This window comes from Rhyacophila brunnea, unplaced genomic scaffold (genome assembly GCF_057557595.1).
Source record: "Rhyacophila brunnea isolate RB1 unplaced genomic scaffold, BYU_Rbru_1.0 scaffold_8, whole genome shotgun sequence".
NCBI lineage: Eukaryota > Metazoa > Arthropoda > Insecta > Trichoptera > Rhyacophilidae > Rhyacophila > Rhyacophila brunnea.
Window position 1 is genome coordinate 38,344,238 of NW_028233350.1, and position 26,039 is coordinate 38,370,276.

General features: G+C 30.8%; 1 protein-coding gene across 3 annotated transcripts in view; it reads left to right on the forward strand.

Annotated features, from left to right (window-relative positions):
- Positions 1-25,451, forward strand: part of bbc (choline/ethanolaminephosphotransferase 1 bbc) — a 43,058-nt gene extending 17,607 nt beyond the window's left edge. Inside the window, exons 4-8 of one of the 3 annotated variants that reach the window (XM_085959266.1) lie at positions 749-877; positions 8,005-8,163; positions 9,982-10,107; positions 11,003-11,162; positions 23,390-25,451. In XM_085959266.1, coding sequence (XP_085815392.1) covers positions 749-877; positions 8,005-8,163; positions 9,982-10,107; positions 11,003-11,162; positions 23,390-23,457 — 642 coding nt within the window. In that variant the 3' untranslated portion in view covers positions 23,458-25,451. Of the gene's footprint in view, positions 1-748; positions 878-3,057; positions 3,190-6,041; positions 6,174-8,004; positions 8,164-9,981; positions 10,108-11,002; positions 11,163-23,389 lie in introns of all 3 variants that reach the window. The other 2 variants (XM_085959265.1, XM_085959264.1) reach the window with 2 other exon arrangements.
- Positions 25,452-26,039: the final 588 nt, after the last annotated feature.

Consider the following 26,039-nt stretch of genomic DNA (forward strand, 5'->3'; position numbering starts at 1 on the left):
TTAACCTGAATCTGTCCACTGTTGAATGAAGGCCACTCTGAGCTGATTTCACTCCATTTGGTCCTGTGCCTTGTGCTACTACATAGTACTGCAGAACTTAATATTTCGTTGATTCAATGACGATCAGATTTCCATTTGAGATTTGAGCAAACTCTATTACATCACATACCCTTATCTGATTGTTTTGTGCTACTTTAAGTTTCTGGATCTTTCTTTTACTGGGAGTCAAATGTTTCGCACACAAAATATTATAAAGGTATACAATTTTTCTTTGTAACCAGTAAGTAAAACGTAATGTGAAAATGTTTGCCCTTTTTTACACCAGTCGAATGTAATGATGTTCTGTGAGTTTTTCTTACATATTTCAATTGTTCCCCGACCATAAATGGTTGTAATTACTGCTCTATGGTTTTATGTCATCCAATATAAGTTTGAATATCATTGAAACAGCTTTCTAAGTAATAGTACTATGGAAAGTTTTGCATTATTTGCCAAATTAAATATACAAAGTTTTATGTAGAAGATTTGATGTAAACTAACCGTAATAATTATATCTTTCTTGCAGAATTGAATACATTGTTATTGATTTTAATGTATACCGATAACCGTCCTAATATTAAGCCCCCGACTTTATTATAAGGTGTAATTTATTTTGATATCCTTGTTTTACATAGTTCATAGGTAGGTAATCAAAATTATTGCCATAACTTAAACAAAATGTGTTTTTACACCATCCGCACGCGCATAGTTAACCTCTTGGATAGAGCTTCGGCATATGTTAGGTGTGATGACAGTGGTGTGCGCGTCGTACGCCCTCTTCAACATTTTCGGGGTCATCCTGGGCGGGGGCATCGGGAAGAACGGATCCACCGTGGCTGTAAGTCTCCCCGGGGGCCCGCATCGCACTAAATTGGGATATTGGTTGTTAATCTAGACAAAATTTGTTGCTAATAACTTATGGAATGCATAATATAATGAGAGATGACGCCATGGAAAATAATATAATATTCTATGGAATCATTGCATGCCCTAATAGCTCATTCTTATGATCAGACAAGAGTTGTTTATTGGTTATCATTTAATTTTTCACTTTTTCAGTGTTCACATTAGTTACGCATACACAAACATCTTTGTCTTTGTTATCCTAATTGTTTTTCAATGAGTTAATATGATATTCAATTCATAAAGAATATTCTGTAAAATTGTAACAGACTGACTATTTCTATTTTCTATTTAGCATAGACATTTAAAATATATTAATACAATAGCTCTACCGCAGGAATAAAATTTCAACTATCATTTTCAATGGTATTTTTCTTCATCTGACGAACTTTCCAAACATTTTTTATATTATGTATTCCGATTATTAGATAACTGGACAGTGAGATAAAATTTTTAATAGTAGAACATTTGAGTACTTAGATACTGTGATGACAAATATTTATATTCAAATTTATTTATATTACATATTGATATGTTCTATATGGAAACAAATCGAAATACCTTGTTCTAAGATAATGGCATTTGAAAATAATTTTGCACAATTTCTTATTTTAATTTGGAGCCTTGATTTTTTTAAGAAAATCTGTTTATTTTTTTATACCTACAATTTAACAAATAATCAACCCAGACATTCATGTTTATAATTGAATTTATGATTAATCCCAGAAAGGGTTATTCGATTTTATGACCCGTTGAAGAAATTTTTGATTATTGTTTTTCATTGAATTATAAAGAAAAGACCTTTGACATTGAGTGGAAGTATTAACTCAAAACCATAAAATTTTGAGTTGTTTCCCTATAGAACTATGTTATTGAATAATGAACAAAACAAATTACAAATTCAAACAAAGTAAATAAGTGTTGACAATATATAAATAAAACATATGGTAATAATAGTAAAAAAGCACATGAAAGCACACTGTATGTATAAATCGATGTCTACCTGAACTTGCTTCACGTAAGTGGAATATATCAATCTCGAAGTGATTTGATTATGTTATTGCACTCCCAATTGGCTTAGAATCAACCATTACAGCTGAGTGGTTACGCGTCGGCTTATAATGTTGTGGGTCTCGGGTTTAAATCCCAAGTCAACATGTGTTAGACTTAGAGTATGGGCCTAATAGGATGAGCAAATAGATAACATCACTTTCTCGTAAAAACTAAAATCGAGTCTTGGATCGAACATGGTTAAAAAAATGGGATTACCAATGATAAGTTAATTCTTCACACTGCATATATATATATATTTGACTCAACACTATTTTACAGGGGAGCAAAAAAAACCCTCGTAGATGGGGTGCAGTTTCCGGATTCGGTTCCCAGTGAGGTAGCAATAAATTTGTAATTTTCTTCAGGTCAATGAAGCAAAAACAAACACGTTTGCAAGTGAGGCCCATCAAGCTCATCAGTCGATATCTTTGAAAGCGGAGAATGATCTTGGGATCTGTATTTTTAGAAAGATGAAATATTGATCGTGATGAGCGATCCGCACATCGTTTCACACGTGAAAGAAGACACCCCACCATCTAAAAGGCTCCTCTCCAACAGACCTGTAGGGAAAATGAGGGTTGGGAGACCTAGGGGTTGAATTGTGTCGAAAGAGATAAAAATTCCACTTACAACGAATTGATTTTGATAAGGAAATTACCTCTATATTATACAACATCTTTGATCTATCCTCATTTGTCATCACAGTATCAAATTATCAAACTTATTTAAAGAATATAGTAAAAGTTTACTTATGTTAAAATATGCTCTTGATAGTTAACGAGATTCGAGACAAATTTCTGTTGAAAATGATCATACGAGATAGTATTCACTTCCTATGCACTAATTTGTATGTCTGATACGATATCACTGACTTCTAAAATGCAAGTTCCTATTATATTTTACACTCATTGCATTTCATGAAATTCCATAATATTGAATTGTCAGCACTAATAATAAAAAAATATAGGGGCGCCGTTTGGACATTAATTTTCAGCGACAGTCGTGAGTCGGGAGATGATTCATTTTTAACACGGGGAAACCGACTTGGCTTTGTATTCACAGATCCCCGGCTTCGACATCCCCTGGTCCCAGGCGGCGAGTTTCATATTTTTTTGCGGCTACCTGCAAGTGTTGATAGCGTTCTGTCAATCGTTCCAAGAGGGTGGAATAGGGAAAAATGGGTCAACAGTCGCCGTAAGCCCAACAATCAGACTCACTGAACGAATGTTCTACACCACAAATGCACTCTTTACCCCGTTGCTCTCTGTGTGCCGGTCATGTCTTGCAAACGAATCGATAATAATGTACATTCGGCCCTCTATTGACTGTGGCTTGAAGTGTTGTTCATTTTGTGGACTTCATATCGGTGGGTTACTGCAATGTTTTTTGCACAAAATGTAACTCTCTAGACCTTTGTTCGGAAAAATTTGATTTTCTGAAAATATACAAAACTGTTTATGCAACATTAAAGCATTAACCCACCGATATGTTATCGTTAAGAAACTGTTTCGGCCTGGTGGTACATATAATATTTTTCCCATTTTTTATGGGGTCAGGTGGTGTATGGGTGTTTTCATTCCGCATCAAACTAATTTTCTACCGTCGCATTTGGATTGATAGATTCTTTCAGCTGTTACGATATACTTACTAATAAAACCTTAGAAATGAAAAAAAATTCATTTAAAAATACTAATAAATAGTTTTTAATTTAATGTATCATGTTAGCTTCTAACACTTTTGTTGCATTGTAGGACTCAATAAATAAAAATGAATCTATTATTGAATTAAATAAAATATAGTCCCTAAAATAATGTAAGATTTTAAAATCCGATTTCATTTGAATGAAAAATTAAATCACCCATAATTAATTAACTAATTAAAAATAAGGAATATTAATTATTAAACCCACTCAATTAATTCTATATTTATCACACATATAAAAATATCTATATTTTGACTGTAGAGAGGAAAAAGGGCGTAACCCTCAGTTTTTTCAAAATAGGTTTCATTGCATAATAATGTTGTACACGACTAAATGAGTAGCTTAGTATCAAAGTGGGACATAAGCCATTTACAAAATTTTACAGGAGACTCACAAACATGTGTGAAAAGTGTCCGTTTTTCATATAACACACCAGCTTTAAACTCAAAAATCTCTGTGAAAACTACAGTTTTTGATACTTTTGGTGGATTTTTTGAAAAGAGCATCACTTGCACTACCATAATCAATTAAAACATGAATTTAGTGGGAGGTGGCGTTTGTCCCACTTTGATACCAATGTATTTCAAATACACGTGTCCAAAAGATGTAAGCTGCAAATGCCGATTTATTATCTAAATTAGCCGGCAATTTAAAAAAAAAGAAGGAAGTGACATGAGAAAAACGACTTACCCACCACTTTTTTTTTTTTTTTAATAACTTGATAATTAATATTAGATTAGGGATATAGAAACCAAATTATTAATTATCATGCACTACAAGGTTATGTCAATTTTATATTTTAACTTTAACCGTTTTTGTGCCTCCTGTAAAATTTGATTTGTGTGGATTACGCCCTTTTTCCTTTCCACAGTCGGTTTGCTTTTTAATACTTAAAACATGGCTTGTCAAAAAATATGTGAAAAAATTGAGCTATTCCTAAATGTTTATTCAACACTATTTTTTTGATGAATATATGTTATTTTTAATAATAATCATAATCTATAAAGCGGATACGTGAATTTCAGCATTTTTAATACCCATATTTTATCATTAAAAAACCGAATGGGATGCTAGAATGTCAAACCCTAATGTCAATAAATAACAGGTCGCTGTCAGTTAGCCAATATCCGTAACATAGGTTAGTTCTATTGTCAGATCTATTCTATTGGTCAAATCAGGTGAATGTAGGTTGTCTGATTTCTTTTTCTCTATTCAAGAAATTAAATAAGTAAGAAGAAGAAAGAAGAGAGTTTTAATCAGAAAACATCTGACAGTACGGAAAGTGAGAAATCTTTGAATTACTTTGGTGTACTGTACTTCGGAGGATCTCATTATTGCGATACTAATTTTCAATCAGCTGTCTAATTTATTTACTAAAGTTAAAGGATAGTTATATTTTAATGAAAACAAAGATGACTTGTGTATTTGTTTTTTTTAATTCCCATTCAAATTTATTACATAACTGATTGGTATATTAATTAAATTAGCTTAGCTTCTTCGGAACCTTGTCTAAATTCAAATTGAATTAGTTATTATGTATATCAGTGTATTATGTTAACATTTCCCTAATTTTTTTATTATTATTATTAATCCAATTTATATGCTGTATATTTGAATAATAAAAGAAGAAATCTCATTAGTGTTTGACATTTAAAAAAAAAATTCAAATAGAAAATGAAACATAAGAGAAAGTATTTTGGCATCATATTGAGATACATATTATATTCAAATAAAATTAATTATAATATCCATAATACTACATTAGAAATACAGAAGTACAAAAACAGTCTTTTTACAGAGGAGTAAAAATAATGTTTGGATTGTTAAAATTTTTATGTTTTTTTTATTCATGAATCTAAAATTACAAGTTAATTAATATGGGTAACGGAAGGACTGTTAAAATCATTGATAAAAGATTATTGTAATGTTGTTCTCTCTTTTCCATGTTGTGTTTTCTGTTTTCTACTGACACTGTTAAAATAATTCTGGCTGTAAGTGTAAAATTGTCTCGGTGGTTTTGTGGTTTCATGATCTGATAGGATTTCTTTTTTGAAGGCTAGTCGTATAATACGAGTATTATTATATTGTATATCAATGCATGAATAATTTCTTATTGTTTTGGGCGCTGTGTGTGCTGCCTTGTCTGCCGCTGTAATGCCGTTTGATGTTTCCTTCACCGACTGGCGGCTGGTGACGATTGCCAAAACATATTCCATCCACCATACTCCAAAACCAACATGCATGCTCGGGGTGTCCTGTTAACAAAATGCATCGGTTCCACAATGCCGTATTGTGATTGTAAATGGCCGCAAATACAAACAAATATAATTCTTCGGTTAAACAGTTACCGATAATTAACTTGAAAGTCTATATAATCCCGTACTATATCAGCGTATTTGTGTCCATTTATTTGGGGGTTAGCTATGCAGTTGTCATCTTTACTGGTGGTGTTGGAAAAAATGGCTCAACTGTCGCTGTAAGATCTATGTCTATTAATACATTACAGTATTTAGCTATTTTCTAACTGGCTTTTTACAAATGTTTTGTTTTTTTACAACATTCTCATCAACACATTAAAGTATTTTTTTTAACTAACCTTGTCATGCGTAGTTTTATTATCAATAAAACTCAGCCTGATTAAAAATCTAATAGATTAAAAACTTAATTCGATTTAAGATCTAATCAATTAAAAACTTAGATTGATTAAAGATTTAAATCAATCAATATTTCGAACCGTGCAGTATGAAATACGTGAGCTCCAAGTCTTATCAATTGGCTACACTGAGAATGTATATCTCGTAGTCTACTGATGCCATTATATTTGCTTCCATGGATTTTGTTATGATTAAAACAAGTCTATGAATTGAATTGTAACTGTTTGGTAAATTTTAAACATGGCTTCTGCCACCTTTATTCTCATTGCATGTTTTGGATGGATGCGACAGCATACTTTCATTATGAATTCATCTAACGGCTTTGTAAATACATACTAATAAATATTAACCGTCTCATTATTTGGGGGCTTTTTACTAAAAATAAATACTAACGACTAACATTCTGCATCTTGTTATTTTACTTACAGAAAATTACAAAAAATACAAACATTCATACCCCAACGATAAAATTCAAACAGTCTAACGTCTGTTAAATAAATAAATTGAATAAAGAAAATAATTTATATAGAGCCAGAACAAAATCATCAATATAAAAAAAAGTAGTTTTACATGTTGTTATTATTTATATTTTGCTTCGAATAATCTTTATAATATGTCGATGGGTTAATGCATAGATATAGACAGATGGTGTGTCCAGTTTTTACTGGGTATTCACAAAATATCCGTCTGCAACATGCATCTATGCTGTAAAAATGTTGTAATTCCCATTAAAGAATATTGTCACCGAGCTGTTAAAACCTCCTATTTGACAGTTCTGTCAAAATATATTCTTTTAATAATCTCTGTTCATATGAGACTGAGCTTCAAAGTTGGCAACCTCCAAATTTTCAAAAAACCGTCAAGCACATTTACAACTAAAAATAAATATTTTCTTTTTGCAAACATATTAATTAGTAAACAATTAGAAAAATCGAATACTCAATTAAAATGTTGTTGACGTCATTAAAATTGATTAAAAACCATCTTAAAAGTTAATGGAAAACATAAAACATGGCGGCTGAACTTTGCAATCTACTTTCAGTTTAATTCTATTTAACTAACAAACATAGCTGGATTTGATATTTTATAAATATACATACGATGGAAAAGTATCAAAAAAAAAAAAAAAAACGGAGGTTGCCGACTTTATATATACTGCAAAATTAGTAAAACTGTCAAAAGTTTTCTATACCACCGAAATTAAAATATTAATTTTAGAGACGTCTGATTTAACATGTCTCATTTTTATAATGTAGTATATTATAATATGTCAATTTTTACCTATTTGAATCATTCAAACTCGATTTTCTCAAAACGTTGATATCTATGCCTTAACTTATCGATGTGATTTGCTTGGTTATATAATTATTACTGTCGCATCTTTTGAAGTAATAGTCTTCTAGAGAATCTGTCAACTTAAATATATTGATATAAAACTTAGATTATTTTCATGATCGTGGCATGTCAGTGAGTAATGGTTAAATTAAAAAAAAAAAATTGTTATAATATTCTTTCGAATAAGTGTCTCATAAAATATTTTGCAATAATTTATTTCTTTGCTTATGTGGTGGTACAGTTTTGTTTTTATGATGAAATATGAATGAAATATTTTAAATGTCGAACAGTTTTATCTGATGCTTTTTGTTTTTTCAGGGTACAAGCGTCTTGTCGCCGGTGATACCGTTCTCGATGGTTATCATACCAGCGTTTATTATATTTCAAAAGAGTGAGTCTCAGGTGTATGAAAATCATCCATGTCTTTATATAATTGCTTTCGGCATGGTTGCCGCAAAGGTCACCAACAGATTGGTGGTAAGTAACAACATATTCTTTGATTTAAAGACATTTTACTCTCGATTTACCGTGGCTGTGTTAACAGTGATAAAATCTGCGTTAAAGAAAAAGGGAGATGTACTTATCTAAAAATGTCTCTTTTCGGGAGTGCCAAAAGAAGATTGGGTTTTGGACAAATTTATCTGTGAATCTTTTGTATCGAATTTATCGGAACTCATCCCTTTTTTCATTTACATATTGTTATGTATTATCGTTATTTTGGCATATTTTTCAAAATTTTAAGACTTTTTAGCTCTTTTTCATTTGCGAACAAAAAAATATGAATTAAATTTTCTTTTCTTTTCTGAGAAGTGCTAAGTGATCCACTATTATTATCTATTATATTATTTTATAGTTATGTAACTCATTTCCTTTGAAATTGGGTAAAAATTAATTATGACAATTAAATAGTTTTGATTATTATTATTGATGTCTCAGAACTGTGAAGTCGATTATCTGGGGAATAGATTCAGGTAAAGGGAACTACCCCCATATTGGAGAAAACAAATTTATCATATCAAACCACTGAAGATAGCTCAAATTCCCTTTCTTTATATTTTTTTTTGTATTTGCATCTTAAATACCAAAGTATTTAATTAAAATCAAGATTGATCGAGTAATATTTTTTAAATTAAAATATTATTTAAATTTTTAAAAAACATATGAGTTGCTTAATCGCCAAACCGCTCTGGGTGATTTTATAAAATTATATAAAATCAGTTTTGAATGTATCTATGTGTTCCATCAAGGTGGAAGTTTAATACGTTAAATACCACCCTGTTTCGTCAAAAAATAAAAATGAATATTGACGCCAAACCCACTTGAGGATAAATAACAGGTTACTAGATTCGCTCTATATAGCCGACCAATCAGACATTGCGATTCAAACCATGATTTACCATTATGTTTAAATCACTATAAACATCACCACTACTAGCATCAGCGTTATCGTAAATGCACAAAACAGTTTTTTCATGATTTAATCGAAACTCAAAAAACCTCCAGAGCGGGTTTAGCGACAAAGCGACTCATATAATACCTTTAAATATAAAATAAATGCTTTGTTCAGTTTTTTACAAGGCCCTTTATAGTCAGGCTGGGGCATGAAATTGTGATTTTCGATCAGTGTCAGTTAGTATTGCTTATATTTTGGATACATGAATACGTGTATTAATTAAGGCGCTAAGTACCAAAAACAAAAAAACTGACATTTTTATAGAAAAGCGTTCTACACACTAATGCCAATAACTTCAACTGTAGTCTAAGTGCCTCAAGCAAGTCAAAAAAATACAGCAAAATATTTAAACCTGTCGACGTTGTAAGTCCGTTGGCCTGTTTTATTTATAATGGTGTAAATAGCACTACAGTGGTCAACCTCATTCAATATAAAATGGCTGACGATGGTGTGTTGACACTTGCGAGTTCTTAATACCTAAAATTATAGAAGCTGCCGTGATTGCTTCACACTGTAAAACCACATTTTTCAAAAGGTCTGCTTCATGAAATTTTACTGCAATGACTCGGTATTCTGTAACTACAGGCAATACTACTTTTTGGTACTTAGAGCCTTAATTAATACACGTATTCATATTATATAATATGCAATGGAAAACCTTCTTTTATTGTGAACAGGTCATCTCATTACATTCGAAGTATAAGCAGTAACTAGCGATACAATCGGAACTCTCAATAGTTTTTTGGTTCTCCTGTTGTAAATACATAATATGTTGTATGCTCTGTGTAGGAATGAAAGTGGTAATTTGGCTTAGCTTCTCATGCTGATTTATTTATTGACAGGTTTCACACATGACAAAAAGTGAAATGGAGTATTTTGACTGGTCCTTACTGGGACCTGCGATGTTATTTTTGAATCAGTATTTCAACAACGCACTGCCAGAGTATTTCGTTCTTTGGTTATGCTTGGTAAGTACCTCATTTTCATTTTTACTTTTATTGTTTTTTTATTTAATAATATCATTTAAGTATTATAGCGCCTTTACACGTGCATGGATTTACTTCACTAATAGTGTGTATTTTAAACTATCGCGATAATAACTGTTTACACGTAAAAGTGCTGATTGTCTCGCCAATCTCATTATTCAAGAGTAAGCGAGATGCGGTGTAGTTAATTTTTTTACCGGCACGTTCGCTATTATTGTTCTACTGCGCAGGCGCATATATTGCACGGTCCAATTGTCACGTGAAAATTCAGAAGCTTCTAAACTTTTTTGATTCATGCATGCAATCTTACAATTTGCACGATAATACGCTATGATACGTACTGTCAGCAGTAAATCCACGCATGTGTAAATGGGATATTATATCGTGTTTGTTATCTTCAGGTCGGTTACTAATTTACGATTAGAGTACACTAGTACAACTATCTGTTTTCATAAATTTACCATTAAATAACATTTTAGAATTATTTTAGGGGAAAAATATGTTCAATCAGAACACACCAGATTATTTGGCTGATCACCGTTAAACCAAATATGTACTGATAAAGTAGTTTTACGGCAGAAAAAGTTACGCTTACTCTCCAATTAATTCTATCTCGCTCTAACTTATATCTTTATCACAAAGGGTTTCTGAAAACTTTCTCTGTCGCACTTACATGCCGGTTTTATTCAAGCCTTGTTCGAGACAATTTAATTTGTACTTAAATCGTTGCGTGTAATTGTTATTTTAAAATTTAAACTCAACAATGATTGACGTGAGTCTGGTTATCTAATTAGAACATTGTTTATGTTTAACATTGTTACCATATCTTTTCGATGTTTTTCTAAGTAATGCTTATAATGCTATGTCTTTATTTCAGATTTGGGTGATGGTCGATTTGATGAGATACTGCAGTCAGATTTGCATAGAAATATGCGAGTACCTAAAGATAAGGCTGTTTCATATACCGTATCCGCCGCCGACACTGAAGAATAACACCAGCCAAACTGTCATGTCGTCTTCGTCGTTAGAAAAAAATGGTACGAACACTCGTAGCAGAACAAGAGCTAGGAAACATAATCAAAACTAACCTTTGCTCAAGTAGTCTAGAATTAGATAGTGTATCATTAAACTATTACTTGATTGTGTGTATGTTTTACTAACGAATAACAATGATTATTTATTAAGGTAACACTCGGTTGTGAAGCACCGAGAGTGGAATCCAACCTACTTTTAAGGTCAGGGTCCAATTAAGCATTTCAGTAAGAATTCAATACCCGTATTCTTGTTGAATTTCTGTTGGTGTCTGTGAGCAAACAACGATTCTACGGTGCCAGAGCAATTAGTTTTTATGTCACGGCTTGGAAAATGAGATTTTAATTCTACTGTGTGTAATGCAGTTCTTCTTTGTGTGTTTTTAATAATAATTGATTTTGTCAAAAGTTAGCAAGTAAAAATTTGTATGTCATGAAAACATGTCATGGCAATTATTTATTAATATTATTACGGTGAAACCTTGGATTGCGAGTATTTTGAAAGATGAGAAAAATTTTGTAGAAAAGCACCACGCGAGTAAGACTGAGTTTCCTTTATTTCTTATGGGGAAATTCATTTTGATATACAAGTGCTTTTGATTACAAACACGTATTCGGTACTAATTATGCTCTCAATCCAAGGTTTTAATGTATCAAAATAAAAGTTTGCAATGAAAGTTCACTGCCAACCAACTTTTACTAGGTGGACACTTGTAGGCAAGCTATTTTTGGAATAAAATAAATCCCTTAAAAAATATGAAATAGGCACAGAATGATAAATACTTGTGCAAACTTCGGTTTCCGATACATCTTCCAAGCTACAGCATTTTGAAAAATTCGATATTATAATATTTCAAAAATGATTATCTCAACTGTAATTGAATTGACATAAAAACTTTTGCTATTGTTCCATAGAATTGTAAGATGTTCTACATTGGCAGATTAAGTCATAAATATGCTAGTAAAATCTTTTGCTTAAATTTGAAAAATTGAAGATGGCAAAAAGTCACTTGTTTTGAGTTAAATTTTGATTGTTCTTTATGTATTTAAAAAAGTGATTTACCATTATCGCACCTCCATTTTGTGGAAGCCCAAAAGCTTTGCTTAGGAATGAAAATGGTAATTTACCTTACAATTTTGTGCTTTGTAACTTCGATTGACATTTCATCATTAAAATCTACTTTAAAACTAAAGTATTCAGTGATGTGATTATACGGATACTGAACTGATACTGAAATGTGTTAATCGATCATTAAACAGCGGTCAGTGAAGTGGACTTATTATAAGTGGAATATATTATATATAACAACACTGCAACATTTTAGTCACATATGTAATCATATTACATCAATGCCTTAAGTGATTTTATAAATAAAGTTGAACACTTTTTAATCCATTCTACTGCGTATTCCCTCTTGCAATGTCTATATGGAAAGTTGTGTTGCTGCACTGATGTGTATGTAGATGTCCTGACATAATGCATTAGCACCCTCACTTATACAATCTCGAGGGTGACTGGTCACTTTTAAGTGGCCGGCACCGGCATGTTAAAACGTATTAACTCGTATTAGCTACCAGACACGTGTGTCGCTTTTAGCTATAGTTAACGTATTTGTCGCTACCGGCTTCTCAAACTGCACAGAATAATGTCAATAACCGCCGAATTGTGAATAGTATTGTGAACGTCTTATATTAATAATTTGTAATGTTCACTATAGGTATGTAAAAAAAATCAGTGTGTGTACTTATATACGCGCGTTAGAAAGTTATACTTGGCGTAACAAAACAAAAAAAAAACTTGTGATAGCCATGCCATGATGATCTTAATTATCTTGTTAAATTACACACTTAAGAAAAAGGGCCCCTTATTGGAGTGCCGTTGGTTTATTTCAATACACTTTAACTTATATTACTAAATTATTTAATTATTTTTCGTTGTTTTTATTTTTAAAGTAACAACTGTCACTCTGACGTTTAATCGTTTGTTTACGTAAAGAATTGCAAATGGCCGACTATAATAAATTCGTTCTACTATCAAACTTGCGTTTGTATACAACTGACTGATTCGCAGCTAACTTCATACTGTCGCGCACTTTCGTAATGGTGTGCGCGCGCAGCTCTCAATTTCACTCTCTACCAAAAGCCCCAAAAGTAGTAGGTATAACTTCAATAAATAAAAATTTGAAAATAGAGACTACACATGAAAGTGAAAAAAAAACGAGATCAAACACCTACTGATTACGTTAACCACAAGTGACTTTGCATTGCGGGTTCATTTGAAAATAACTTCACACTGTTACGTTACTATGTCTTTTTTGCCAATTTGCAGGGAGTATAAAAAGACTATCCATCATGTTGAATAGATAAGCTTCCAATAATGCAACACTGCATGTGAATAAGTAAACATAATGAATATCAAAAAGTGACAGCCATTGCTTTGAGTTAGGTAATCGGAAATGCCAATATAGCGATGTTAATATTTATGCAGTTTACCAGCTTAACCATACTAAATTCGTTCAAATTTCATAATAGAAATAAGGTTTCTTTACAGTCCAAATTCTTTTGTTTGATAACGTATTAAAGTTCAAATGATGGGTTGAGTCTATGGAATAAAACAATATTGTTCTTTTCTGAGTTCAGATTATGTTAGTATTACCTCGAATCTAAAAGTGGAAGAGCGTTACAGTGCACTAACGACAGCCGTTATATACCACAGACAATGCAAGAGTTCCTATATCAGCGTACAAATTTTAATTATCGTCAAACTCATGTTGACAGTGTTGTCATACAATATGGCAATAAATTTGTAATTCAGTGCTGATTTAGGTCAATGTGTGGATTTCATCCGGTGCTTCTATCCGTGTTATCTCTATTGATAATGTTCTATTGACGGAAATGTACAGTCATTTTGAAACTCCTGCCGATAGAGACTGCTAATTCATTTTTGTAAAGCAACTAACAACGCGCTGTAATCATAGATGGTGTCATTAATCAGTACGTAAAACTAATGATAACAACCCGAGAGTTCCCACTCTGTTTTTTCTCTTGATGTAAAAATAATCACATTTTATCGTTGTTGCAATGCAAGGTTGGGAACTGATAGTTTAACAGGTGGCTTAACTAAACAATTTTTGAGTGAAATTTCACAATTATCACAGATACATAATAATGAATAATGATGATCTTTTTCTTACTAGATTATCAAATTGCAAAACAATACATTTGCGTAAAAGTTTCATTGTGGATATTATAAATCAATAGAACTTTCAACAGATTTAGTGTTTACTTATTAATCATTCATGGTAATTTATAAAGTGTATCATCTATCACTTAGTATTCAATACAATATATTATAACAAAATATTTTACGTCATGTGTTTCACTTGCGTAGTGGGTTTTATCAACTATCAAGCACTATGTGAGTGAAACTTCTTCTTTTGGTGCTGTTTTCTATCGAAGTTTAGTGACTAATGTGCAGTACACCTCCTTATCCTGGGACAGTTGTATCAGATCCCCAACACCCTAGGGCCCAGATATTGATCCACTTATGGGGGTTGCATCTAAGAGATTTTCCTACTACCTACACTTCTGTAGTCCTTTACCTTCTCCTGCATTATGCGTTGGAGTAAGTTGTACCTCTCATTGCGGACAATATGGCCAAAGAATGCAGCTTTTCTACGCTTGATAGTAGCTATGTTCTCTTGTCTCATTGGTTTGTCTTAAAACCTCATGGTACGCTGTTACAGCCACATCTTGGAACTCTCCAGTCTTCTTTTGCTTCCAATACATTATCATCCCATTATATGCTGTCACAATTTCGTCATTCCGCAGAATATTTTGAATGATCACTATCTCTATAAGATAGTGCCAAATCTAACGTATTAGTATTTTGAATTATTATTCATTATTCATGCTAATTTAATTAATTTTAACAGTTGCTACGTGTGTATACGTTAAAATAACTTGCGATATTGCATTCATAGATAATATTTTGAACAGAAGCCAACCAGGCCATCATAGGTAATAGACGTAAACAGCAGACATATATAATAATTTAATAGAAAATCTACAGAGAAAACCACTAAAAACAAAGAACGACGAAAATCGGCCTGCAGATAATAGAAAAAATCCTTCACTGACTAGTGCGGTTCATGATGTAGCGCGATATGCGTGAGGTGACCTCATTGTTCTGGCGATTTCGGCAGATTTTGCTAACTGACAATGTTCATTTAAAGATCCAAAATGTGCTACGGGATGGGAGCACCAGTCTGATAACATTTTAAATACCAAGAAAAACGACATAACATTTTTTTCCCGTAAACGCAGCTTACTGTGACAGCACATAACGTGATGATAATGTATTTGAAGCATGATTGTCTGATATTTTAGTACGGGGATGATGTAGCACCTGATTGCCCTCAAACAAATGCCAAGACTTATGTCTCGATTGCAGATCCTGATCTGAAACACATGTGAATACTAAGTTATAGATACATTTAATAAAAAATTGTGATTTGCTTAATATTCACCATCAAGTGACTGAAGAAGAAAGAACAGATATCTTCTATATAGTATGAAACCGAGGTCCTGGATAATCATTCACTGTATTTCAATCAGTTATCTCTAAGAATCGATTAGTTTAGCCACCACATCAGAAGTATGCACAGTCTGATTTGTCCATTTTTTAAATTACATATGTAGATAATAATTAGTGATTGCATATTTTTTTTACCGATTGAAATTGAAAATTAAGGATGGTGGAATTTGGTCGCAATATATACGTGTAGTTATATTAACAGAGCTCGTAGCTTGAATATTTATTATAGGAAATTTGCTCAATGTCTCAATTAAATTAGAACTCGTTACCTAATGTGACTCGTATAAATTTTAAGATTCTTCGAAATTTGGTTCACCTCCGGTGTAAATAAAATTCACTACTCAGTTTCGGCTAACTTTAAAACTAGGAATCAGAGTTGAAGGTTGGATGCAGGCTGTGGAGATTCGACATAAATAGAGCACACTACACTTTGTCAGTCATAATTATTTGTTTTCATTGAATTAAGATTATAGATTGTAGATGGTTTTTAAAATTTAATTAATTAAATCATAATAGATGAAAAATATTCTGTCTATAAAATATCTAAAGTTGTGTTTGATTTAATGGCATAATTTTAAATATTTTATTATCTATTATGGTTTGCTTTAGGCAGGGTTTAATTAAATTTAAAAAACTAACAATACCATCCACAATTTGTATTCTTAGTTCAATAAAAATAAATAAGTATGACTGACAAAGTGTAGAGTGCAGTATTTATGTCGGATCTCCACATCCTGTCTCCACCCTTCGTCACTGTCAGGAATATATAAATACTACCAGTATAAAATAACAGAATTCTAATATCAATTTCACATATCTGACAACAAATTATTCAATTATAATAATATAAAACAGAAATCAATATAGTATTGTAGCAAAAATTTACTTTGAAGTAATTCTATATTGTATTTAATAATTTAGTTGACGTGAAGTTTGATATAATTCTGTAATAATCGTCTGTGAATAAATGTTGTCATTTTAGTCTCATTTTTGCTTGTCATTATACTATCTAATTTGCAGGATTTTTGCTTTTACTAATAACCAAAACCATTTTAACATTGACTAAATATCGACTTGACATTTGTAGCACTTTTCCAACATTTGTTTTAGTTGTTTTATTTTGAATAATATGTAATATGCATTATTGCAACATGCAAACTTACTAAGCATAACCACTTTGTACTTATGTGGTGGGTACTTTGAGCAATGAAATAGTATTTAAGACGTACAGCTAACAATATAAATTCTACATGTCTTTTTATACATTTCAAATATATTTTCGAAAAATGTATATATATTAATTACATTGTATATATTATATATTTCAATCCGTGTAGTGTTATAATTACGTCGTATAAGGTTGTTGAATTATTTATAATGTTTATTATTTTTGTGCTTTGATTTTCTTTCTCCAATATATTATATTAATAATTTACTTAGTCGTATTTTTTATATGAAGTGTAGGTACTAAATAAAAATCTTAAATTGTTTCATCGAATAACATTTTATACAATAGTATTTATGTTATATTTCATTCAAATGAAATTTTAAATTCAAGAAAATTTTTTTTTTGGATATTGTATAATTTTATTTATATTTAATTGTATTAGAAGTACAGTGAATTCTTGTGTTGATTCGAATATGTAGTTAACTTTTTAAAATATGATATAATGCGTGTTATGTATTACTAAGATAATAATGTAATAGTATTATATTTTGTTTAATTTATTGAATGAAAATTAAAAAACGGATGTTTTAAAAATATTGTTACATATTATTGGTTTAAAACTTACATAATATATATACATGGAAATTTATATTGACTTTAAAAAGGAAAAAGGGCGTAACCCTCAGTTTTTTCAAAATAAGCTTTATTGCGTAATAACATTGTAGACGACTGAAAACACGTGTCCAAAGGTTGGATATTAAATACCTCCTATGTGGTGATTTTGACGAAAATGAGTTATTGATACACGTGATACGCATTATTTTTCCCTTGCTATATATCACTTGCGAAAAGATCAAAAATAAAAAATAAAATCGATATTAAAGTAATACTATGTCAGTGAGAGCATCCAGAATCATGCACCGTAATTAATCCTATGTGAGCGTCCGTCGCAGTAGATCAGTATTAAAAAATAATCTTATGTGAACACGGCATGGTTACACATGATTCAAATTCAACACGGTGCATATAGAATTAATCCTGTGTGATAAAAAACATTATATTTATTTAATAATAAATATATTATAAAAAAAATATGATTATCCAATTTAAATTTATGATTAGGATCTACAAAAAATGTTAAAACTATATGTATATCATTTACGATTATTTTTTAAAACAGTTTTTTTTTTCGATTATCTCAGAATATGACTCTAACCACATAGGAGGTATTTAAAATACAGCGACAAAATGACAATTTTTTTATCTAAATTTAGCTAACAATTTGAAAAAAAGAAGGAAGTGACGTGGGAAAAACGACTAATGGGAATATAAAAACCAAATTATTACTTATGCATTTTAAGGTGGTCTATTTTGTATGACCGAAAACCATAACAAAAACGTTTTTGTGCCTCCTATAAAATTTGATTTGTATGGATTACGCCCTTTTTCCTTTTCAGAGTCGATATTATTTTCATTCATTTGTGTATTATAACCTGTTGAAAGTAATGATAATAATTTAAGTATGCTATTTTCTTGCCAAGCTGAATTTAAGTAAACACTTTGAAGTTTATAAAAAGCTTTTTTATTTTTTTATTTCTTTGTATTATGTGTATTTAGTTAAACAATTATTGGCACACCACACCCACATGAGATAATAACACAACTTCAAAATATAGCTGCAAGGCAGTAGCGTCATAACATTGTTTTACAATGTACGTGAAACTTTTTTTGTTATAAATAAAAAAAAAATTCTGACTTATTATTGTCAAAGAACATTAAATTTCTTATATTTTTTGGGTTCTTCTATCTATGGTATGTTTAGACTCAATTTAAGTTAATTTCAACTAGCCTTAATATTGTGTTTTTTTGACAAAATTTTCACCACGTAGAATGTTTGTTTGACTTATTGTACGTGAACTAAGAATGGTAAATTAAAAATCCATCAAATACAACGGATTGAAGTTTAAATTTCACACCAATTCTCAATATCTGTCAAGTTGTATTTATGGCTATAATTGTTTGGAATTTTTAAGTCTATTTTAAAAATATAGTAATTTAACAGCAACACGTAACACATTAATAAACCCATAAAAAAAATAAAACAATATTTTGAGGGGGGGGTAATATTTTAGCAGTCATGTAATGTTAAATCGAAATATTAACACTTGTATCCGAATTCAAGTATGTTCCAGCGTTTTACTAGGTACTACAGTAGTTTCTACATAATACGCAGGTGTTCATAATACGACTTAAGGCAATACTAATCTAAATAAAAGCCTTTATAGCAATATGGCAGCCAGACTAGGATACCATACTAGCAGAATAGGTCAGCAACCTTTTCCCCTTTTCCATATGGAGGATGCATTGTATTGGTATGGGCCTAAGTCATCTGACTTATTCGTCAATGGAGTGCCTGGATTACTTTAACCGGCTAGTATGCTGTTGGTAATTGGTGGTCATTTCTGGTTCTAAGTGTTACGATCATATATTTCTACAGAAGTTTCATTTCTTATGTATTGTATACTTACATAAATAAGTCCACACAGATATTGTATTATTCACACTTTTGAGGATGGGGAAATGTGCTGTCATAAATAATGCAGGAAAAAATGGTTTAATGTGATATGTGATACATATGAATTACCATGATAGTTAGGTACATACTGTTATTTTTAAGTGATTTTTCATTAATATTTCATATTACAGTAAAACCTCGTTAATAAGAACACTGATAATTCGAAATTCGCCGTAATTCGAAATTTTCGTGACAAAAAAGTCCCTTGAACATTATTTTCATATAAAACTATACCTTTAATTTGAATTTCGTAATTCGAAATGATTTCAGAGTCCTGCCATGTAAAAATATTCAATTAATCGTAATAAAGTACACTATTTCATGAGCCAGTCATTGAAAATTGTGACTGACTTTTCTTAAAACATCATAAATTACTTATTTTATGAAAGTAATAAAAATAATCCTGACATTTTATGACACATCCAAACAACAATAACTCACCTGTTTCTTTTCACATAGTTTTACTAGAGAACCAATGCCAAACAATTGTGTTGACAAATTGGAAATGTTTCGAGAATTGAATCGGTAATTTGAAATTAACGGAAATCAAAAATTTTTTTTTTCAATATTTTCCTCCCATACATTTCGTAATTTGATTTTTTTTTTCGATTTTCGGTCCCGTGGAATTCGTATTAACGAGGTTTTACTGTATATATAAATGATTCATGACTTTAATATTATTAGACTTAATTAAAGTTGTATTATTTTACAGCGAAATGCACTTATTGTAACTATTTCAAAGCTAAAATGCATCTTCAATCACCTGAAATTGGAATTAAATATCATTTATTGGTGGACAGCATTATATTGTAATAATTATTCAGTAAATTTACATATTGCATCCTTTTTAGAATGATGAATTAGATAACGTTAAAACATTTTAATCAACTATATTATTGACATTAAAACTTGACTCAAATAAGTATTAAGAGTATTAATTATTACCAGCTGTGTTTCTGTAAGTTTTTTCTCCTTTTTTTGTAAAATGTGTAACATGGTACTGAATGTGTTTTGACGAATTTAGGAAAAGTGTATAAAATATTTTAATACTATTGGTGATGTTTAATAGTTTTATAACTGTAATATTGGAATTTAAAATATATGATAAAATGCTTTCAGAGTTTTAATATAATATTACAAAGAATATCCGCATGTACTAACTATATTTGCATGAAGTTCCGTTTAAGTGCTTGCCTTAGGTGTGAGGTCTGCTGTTTGGTTTTGTTTTAAACTTTCTGGTTTTTTGTAAATACTTTGTTTAAGGTTTGGTGTGAATAACAATTGAGGCGCCTATTTCTGAAGTCCCCGTATCATCAAAATCTATTAAAAAATACATGTACAGTTGAACTCAGTTATTACGATCACGAACATAGCGAGATCTCGGATTAATGAGGAAACATTGGTTGACATTTTATTATGATTTTTTCCATACATTTATTCACTTTTATAATGAGCTACTTATCGGATATACCGAGCAAAAATATCGTCAAAAATTTTCTTAAAACATTTTCGACCCTAAGCAATAAAATCCGACCGTAGACCGATGCCGCCGGGATCAGATTACGTTCATGACAGTTAAGTGTCTAAGTACCTAATTGGTGTTTTCGCCGAGAACAATGAAAAAGTATCCACGCATATGGTTGAAATTTCATGTAAAAAATCCAAACTGAAGTCAGTAGGTACCTACCAGCGTTCATTACAATAAACAACTTCTTTTATTTGTAGTTTATGAACGCCATGCTTGTTTCGGGGAAAAATTCTAATTGTGTATTTTTGTTTGAATTGTGACTTTTTGTGTTATGTGACTGTTGATTTAAAAATACCTATTCTCTGATATAACGAGTAATGCTTATAACGAGCAAATTCAGTCGGTCCCATTTTCCTCGTAATAACTAAGTTCAACTGTATTTCGCACAATATGGAATTATCTAAAACTTTCAACACTTATCAAAAGCATATTGTAATTTTTTTAAAAATTAATCACAGATCAATGGAAAGATATAAGTAAATAAATCTTGATTTGTCTGATTTAATTTTGTTTATATTTTGTATTGCAATGGAAGGTTGAATTTTAAAATACAGTATGATTGAAAAAAAACTAAATATTAAATGGTCTACTACCCTTATTTTGAAATAAACGCCTTAGTTATTGTTTTGTAAAAGGATTTATTTCCTAATACTAACATTATGTTTATGTGTATTTCTCCCCATTGAAATATTATGTCTTGGTTATGGTTATGTAAATAGATTGTATATTGCGTTTTGATTTATAGAATTCATAAGATATATAATCTATAGTCTATTTGATTTTTAACATTTTTACATACTATGAAATGGTTCCAGTTGTCAATAATTACATTATGCATCAGATTTTTTTTTAAACTTTTATCGGTTAAATACAAAGAAGATAGAAATATTTTTAAATCACATAAACGCAATAAAAGAAAATTATTCCATTTTGCTGCTTTAAATTAGGTATTCTCTGATTAAAAACAATGTTATATTTTTTTTTTTCAAAAAATATTCATAGTTAGACATTATTGATATTGTTGTTAGGTATAGGTAAATCATTCTACAGTGGCACCATGGGTACGGAAAAAGCGATTTGCAGTTGTAGTGGTATGTATTGTTTTTTAGCATTAAATCAGGCATTGCAGTAAACAATTCCATTGCATACGCAAAATGCCTATGGTGCCACTGTAGAATGATTTACCTATATATGAGTACCTACTATAGTTTCAAAAGATGTCAACTCACATTTTCACAGTTTCGACAGAAAAAAAGAAAAAACTTTTGGCAACTATTTATAATCGGTACAGCAAAGATTTTAATGTAATTAACACATCCGCAGACACGTGTTACCTAATACGAGTTAGTGATATGACACAATTGAAATTAATGTATTAAGAATGTTTTACTTACTTTTTTTAACTTTTCGATTTAGATACATACATAGAAATGAAGTCTTAAGATATGACACTAATGGAAATATGTTCGCACTGTGACACAAGTAGACAGAGAACATATTGTTTAAATCCAAAATACGAGTTCTATAAACGTCATGTCGTATTCCGTTCCACAGTATAGGACGTCAATGGATGTCCTGTCATATCACATCTGACAGAATATGACGTTTATAGACGTGTCCGCGAACATATTAAAAGGTAGATCATTAAAAATATATTAAAATTTAAACATGTCAATTTATTTCAAAATTAATTTAAAACATTCAAATTAGGAGTTGACATAATTTGAAACTAACTGTCGAAATGTCACACATGAAGATATTAGGTCATGTAACAATAAATAACATCATTTATTATCTTCGTAATTGATTAGAATGGAGTTAACACCTTCTGTTCTTAAATTCGGAGGTGTAGTTGGCAATGTTTGAAAATGTCATTATTCCAATAAGTTTTAAGTTAAACCTAAATTTAATGAGCTCTTGTATTTTTGTGTGGCTCGAAAAGTTGTACAAACTGACAACATTGCTAACTCATTTTATGACAAAAGTTGAGTTGACAACTTTGATACTATAATTCATAAACGTAGTCATACTTTTAATATTTTTATTAAGATTTTAACTTTTTACAGTTTAACATGTTTACACCAAGAATAGTACACACTGCGAATACTTCCGAAAATATTTTTTCTTGTGAATATTATAGTATTATTAAAATTATGTTTTTTTTACAAGTTTTGTTTTCCCTGTTGACTAAAATTAGTTTGGATTGATCTCTAAATAAATGCATGTAACTTGCTATCCATAAGAATTAATGTGTGTTATAGAAAAAAACCAACAACACATTGTTATCATAAATACTTTGGTGCAAGGATAATTTTTTGTGTTTATTGTATGACTCGTTAACGCATGTGTTTGTGTTTTTTTCCAGCCAAAAGTGATTTGGATCATTCAGATAGCGATGATATGGAACCACTTATTCATTCTCCTTCACTTTAGCCCAAACCTCGCTCTGGGGCAGTCCTGATGTTGAATTTCAATCATTACCAAGTCATAATTTCTATTTAATTGTATTGTAATAAGCAAAATGTGATTTTATGTATAAACTCTTTTACGCGCCTTCTGAAAGCCATAAAGAATAATGTTTTTGTGTTTATTTTTTCACTCAAGGTCAGTCAAATGTAGACATTTGCATGCACACTAAATGAGTTGATGATAATATGGATGACGTTAGGTATGCATTTTCAGATTGAGCCTATTATCGCAAATTGCAATAATTTATAAAGTTTCTTAAAGATTTATCGAATCAACGTAATGGTGCTAAATTCAAGTGAAGCTAAATGTATTCCACCGCCGACACTCTCCAGTTGCTTTGACGGAGCATTCTTAAATCTTCTGTAGCGCAGTCCAGCCATCTCAATTTCGCCCGTCCAGGTCTTATCTCTCCCTCGGGGGTTGCGTACATAACCCGCCTTGCTGGCATATCCTCCGGCATTCTATGCACGTGGCCGATCCAACGCAGTCTGTGCATTTTTATATTTAGGGTCTCCTGTAAAGTAGAGAAAAATGGGATAGATATATCTTTGATCCTATGATGAAATATTGATATGCATTGTTAAAGATATTTCGTCACTCCTATGGCAATCGACCCATAAGTTAATCCGTCATTTAAACTTCGAATTCGGGGCTAATCCTGAAATTTATTTAAATTTTTTACAACACAACGCGTCTTGTCACATTTAAATTGTAGTTACACTGACGATTTGGTACTCAATCTGTTAATGCATACACGATCCGTTTAGTTTTAGAATATGATAACGCGTAAATTATTGCAAGAATTCTATAAAATATTTTCTTATAAAATATGGAAAATATTGATGTATTCAAAATTTATTTTTAACTATTTCATCTATTTTTTTAATATTAGATGTTGATTAGATATAACATTATGATTATTTTTAACTTTATTTAAGTATTGTGGTTTTGGCATTTCATTAAAAAAACATTCCTGTAGTTTTCATGTTTGTTACGAATTTTATGGTTTCTTGCATTGTAATTCTACCTATAATATTTTTTGTACAATGTTTATAAAAAATTATAAGACAACTAAGGAAAAACAATAAATTTACTTTGTTTCAACTGTCTTTCTTATAATAGAAGGCAGTCTACAAATTAACATTGTGAATTTGGAAACACTTTATTATTTTATTCAATATAGTACACAGTTATAGAACAATATTCTTTAACATTAAAGCGTCAAATATATTATAATGCACGTTGCGTACTATCACGTGACGTCACAATAAGCTGCCGCTACGGGAAAAAGGTGTGTGACATCGTTTTTCTTGGTGTTTAAAATGTTCCGACTGATGCTCCCATCCCGTAGCACATTTTGAACCTTTAATTGAACATTGTCAGTTAGCAAAATCTGCCGAACCAGAACAACAATGAGGTCACCTCATGCGTACCTCATTGTATCGACACCCACATGACTCAATGAACGTTTTTTATCATTTTCCACATGCCTATGCATTTTTGACTCATGTCAAAATCGCGTGTTTTTTGTTTTTAGCGGTTGGCACTATGTATTTCCTATAAGAATTTTGTCTATTATCTATGGTCTGCAGGTTGGGTTCTGTTCAAAATATCATTTTTGGATGCAATATTGCAAGTAATTTTAACATACGCACACATAGAAACTGTTAAAGTTAGTATTAATAATAATTCAAAATACTAATACATTAAAGTTGGCACTCTCCATCATTGAATTTACAGAGATCTTAATCGTTCAAAATATTCTGCAAAATAACGAAACCATAGACTATATTTATGGCCGTGACAGCGTAACAGTACGCGACATGCATCATAATGTACTTGAAGCATTATATTACCTATTTAATGACTCACAATGCATGTGGACTTGGAGAAACACAGTACCTTGTTAGTTTAGATTTTATATTTTTTCCATTTTTAAATAAATGCTTACGTACTACTACACCTGAAAATCTATTATGTTATCTGGTAATCAATGCATCTGGTTTGATTGGAGACTCAAAATGAATTTTAAGACTCAATGAGGTAAAAGTAAAGAATTGGTGAGTAACAACTGCTGATGTTTTATTCTGAATAATCGGTAAGTATCTTGGGGCGGATTTATCGGTAGTCCTGAGTAGTGCCACGCAGTGCCCTAAATTGAAAAAAATAAGCAAAACTAATAAAATTCTTCTGTAAAAATATTTTGCAATATTCTGAAACTGTTTATTGCAAAGAATGAACGCAGTAAGTCAATCATTGCAGTCAAGAAAAATTGTAATTTATTACTTGATGGATTTAGAATTATTATCTTCCAAAACATTTATTAACGAAATATAAAATATTTTTTCAATTATTAAAAAAAAAGCACTGCTTTAACGTAGTTTATAGATAATCTCTACTCAAAAGACAGACATAAAAAAATATTCAATGGTGGTAAAGGAAGATGTCTAAACTAGAGGTGAGTTGGAAATACTGTCACCAGTTTGTGTACTTAAGTTTCGGATGAAACTATCCATACTAAGTATTTGTGGCCCAATAAACTTGTT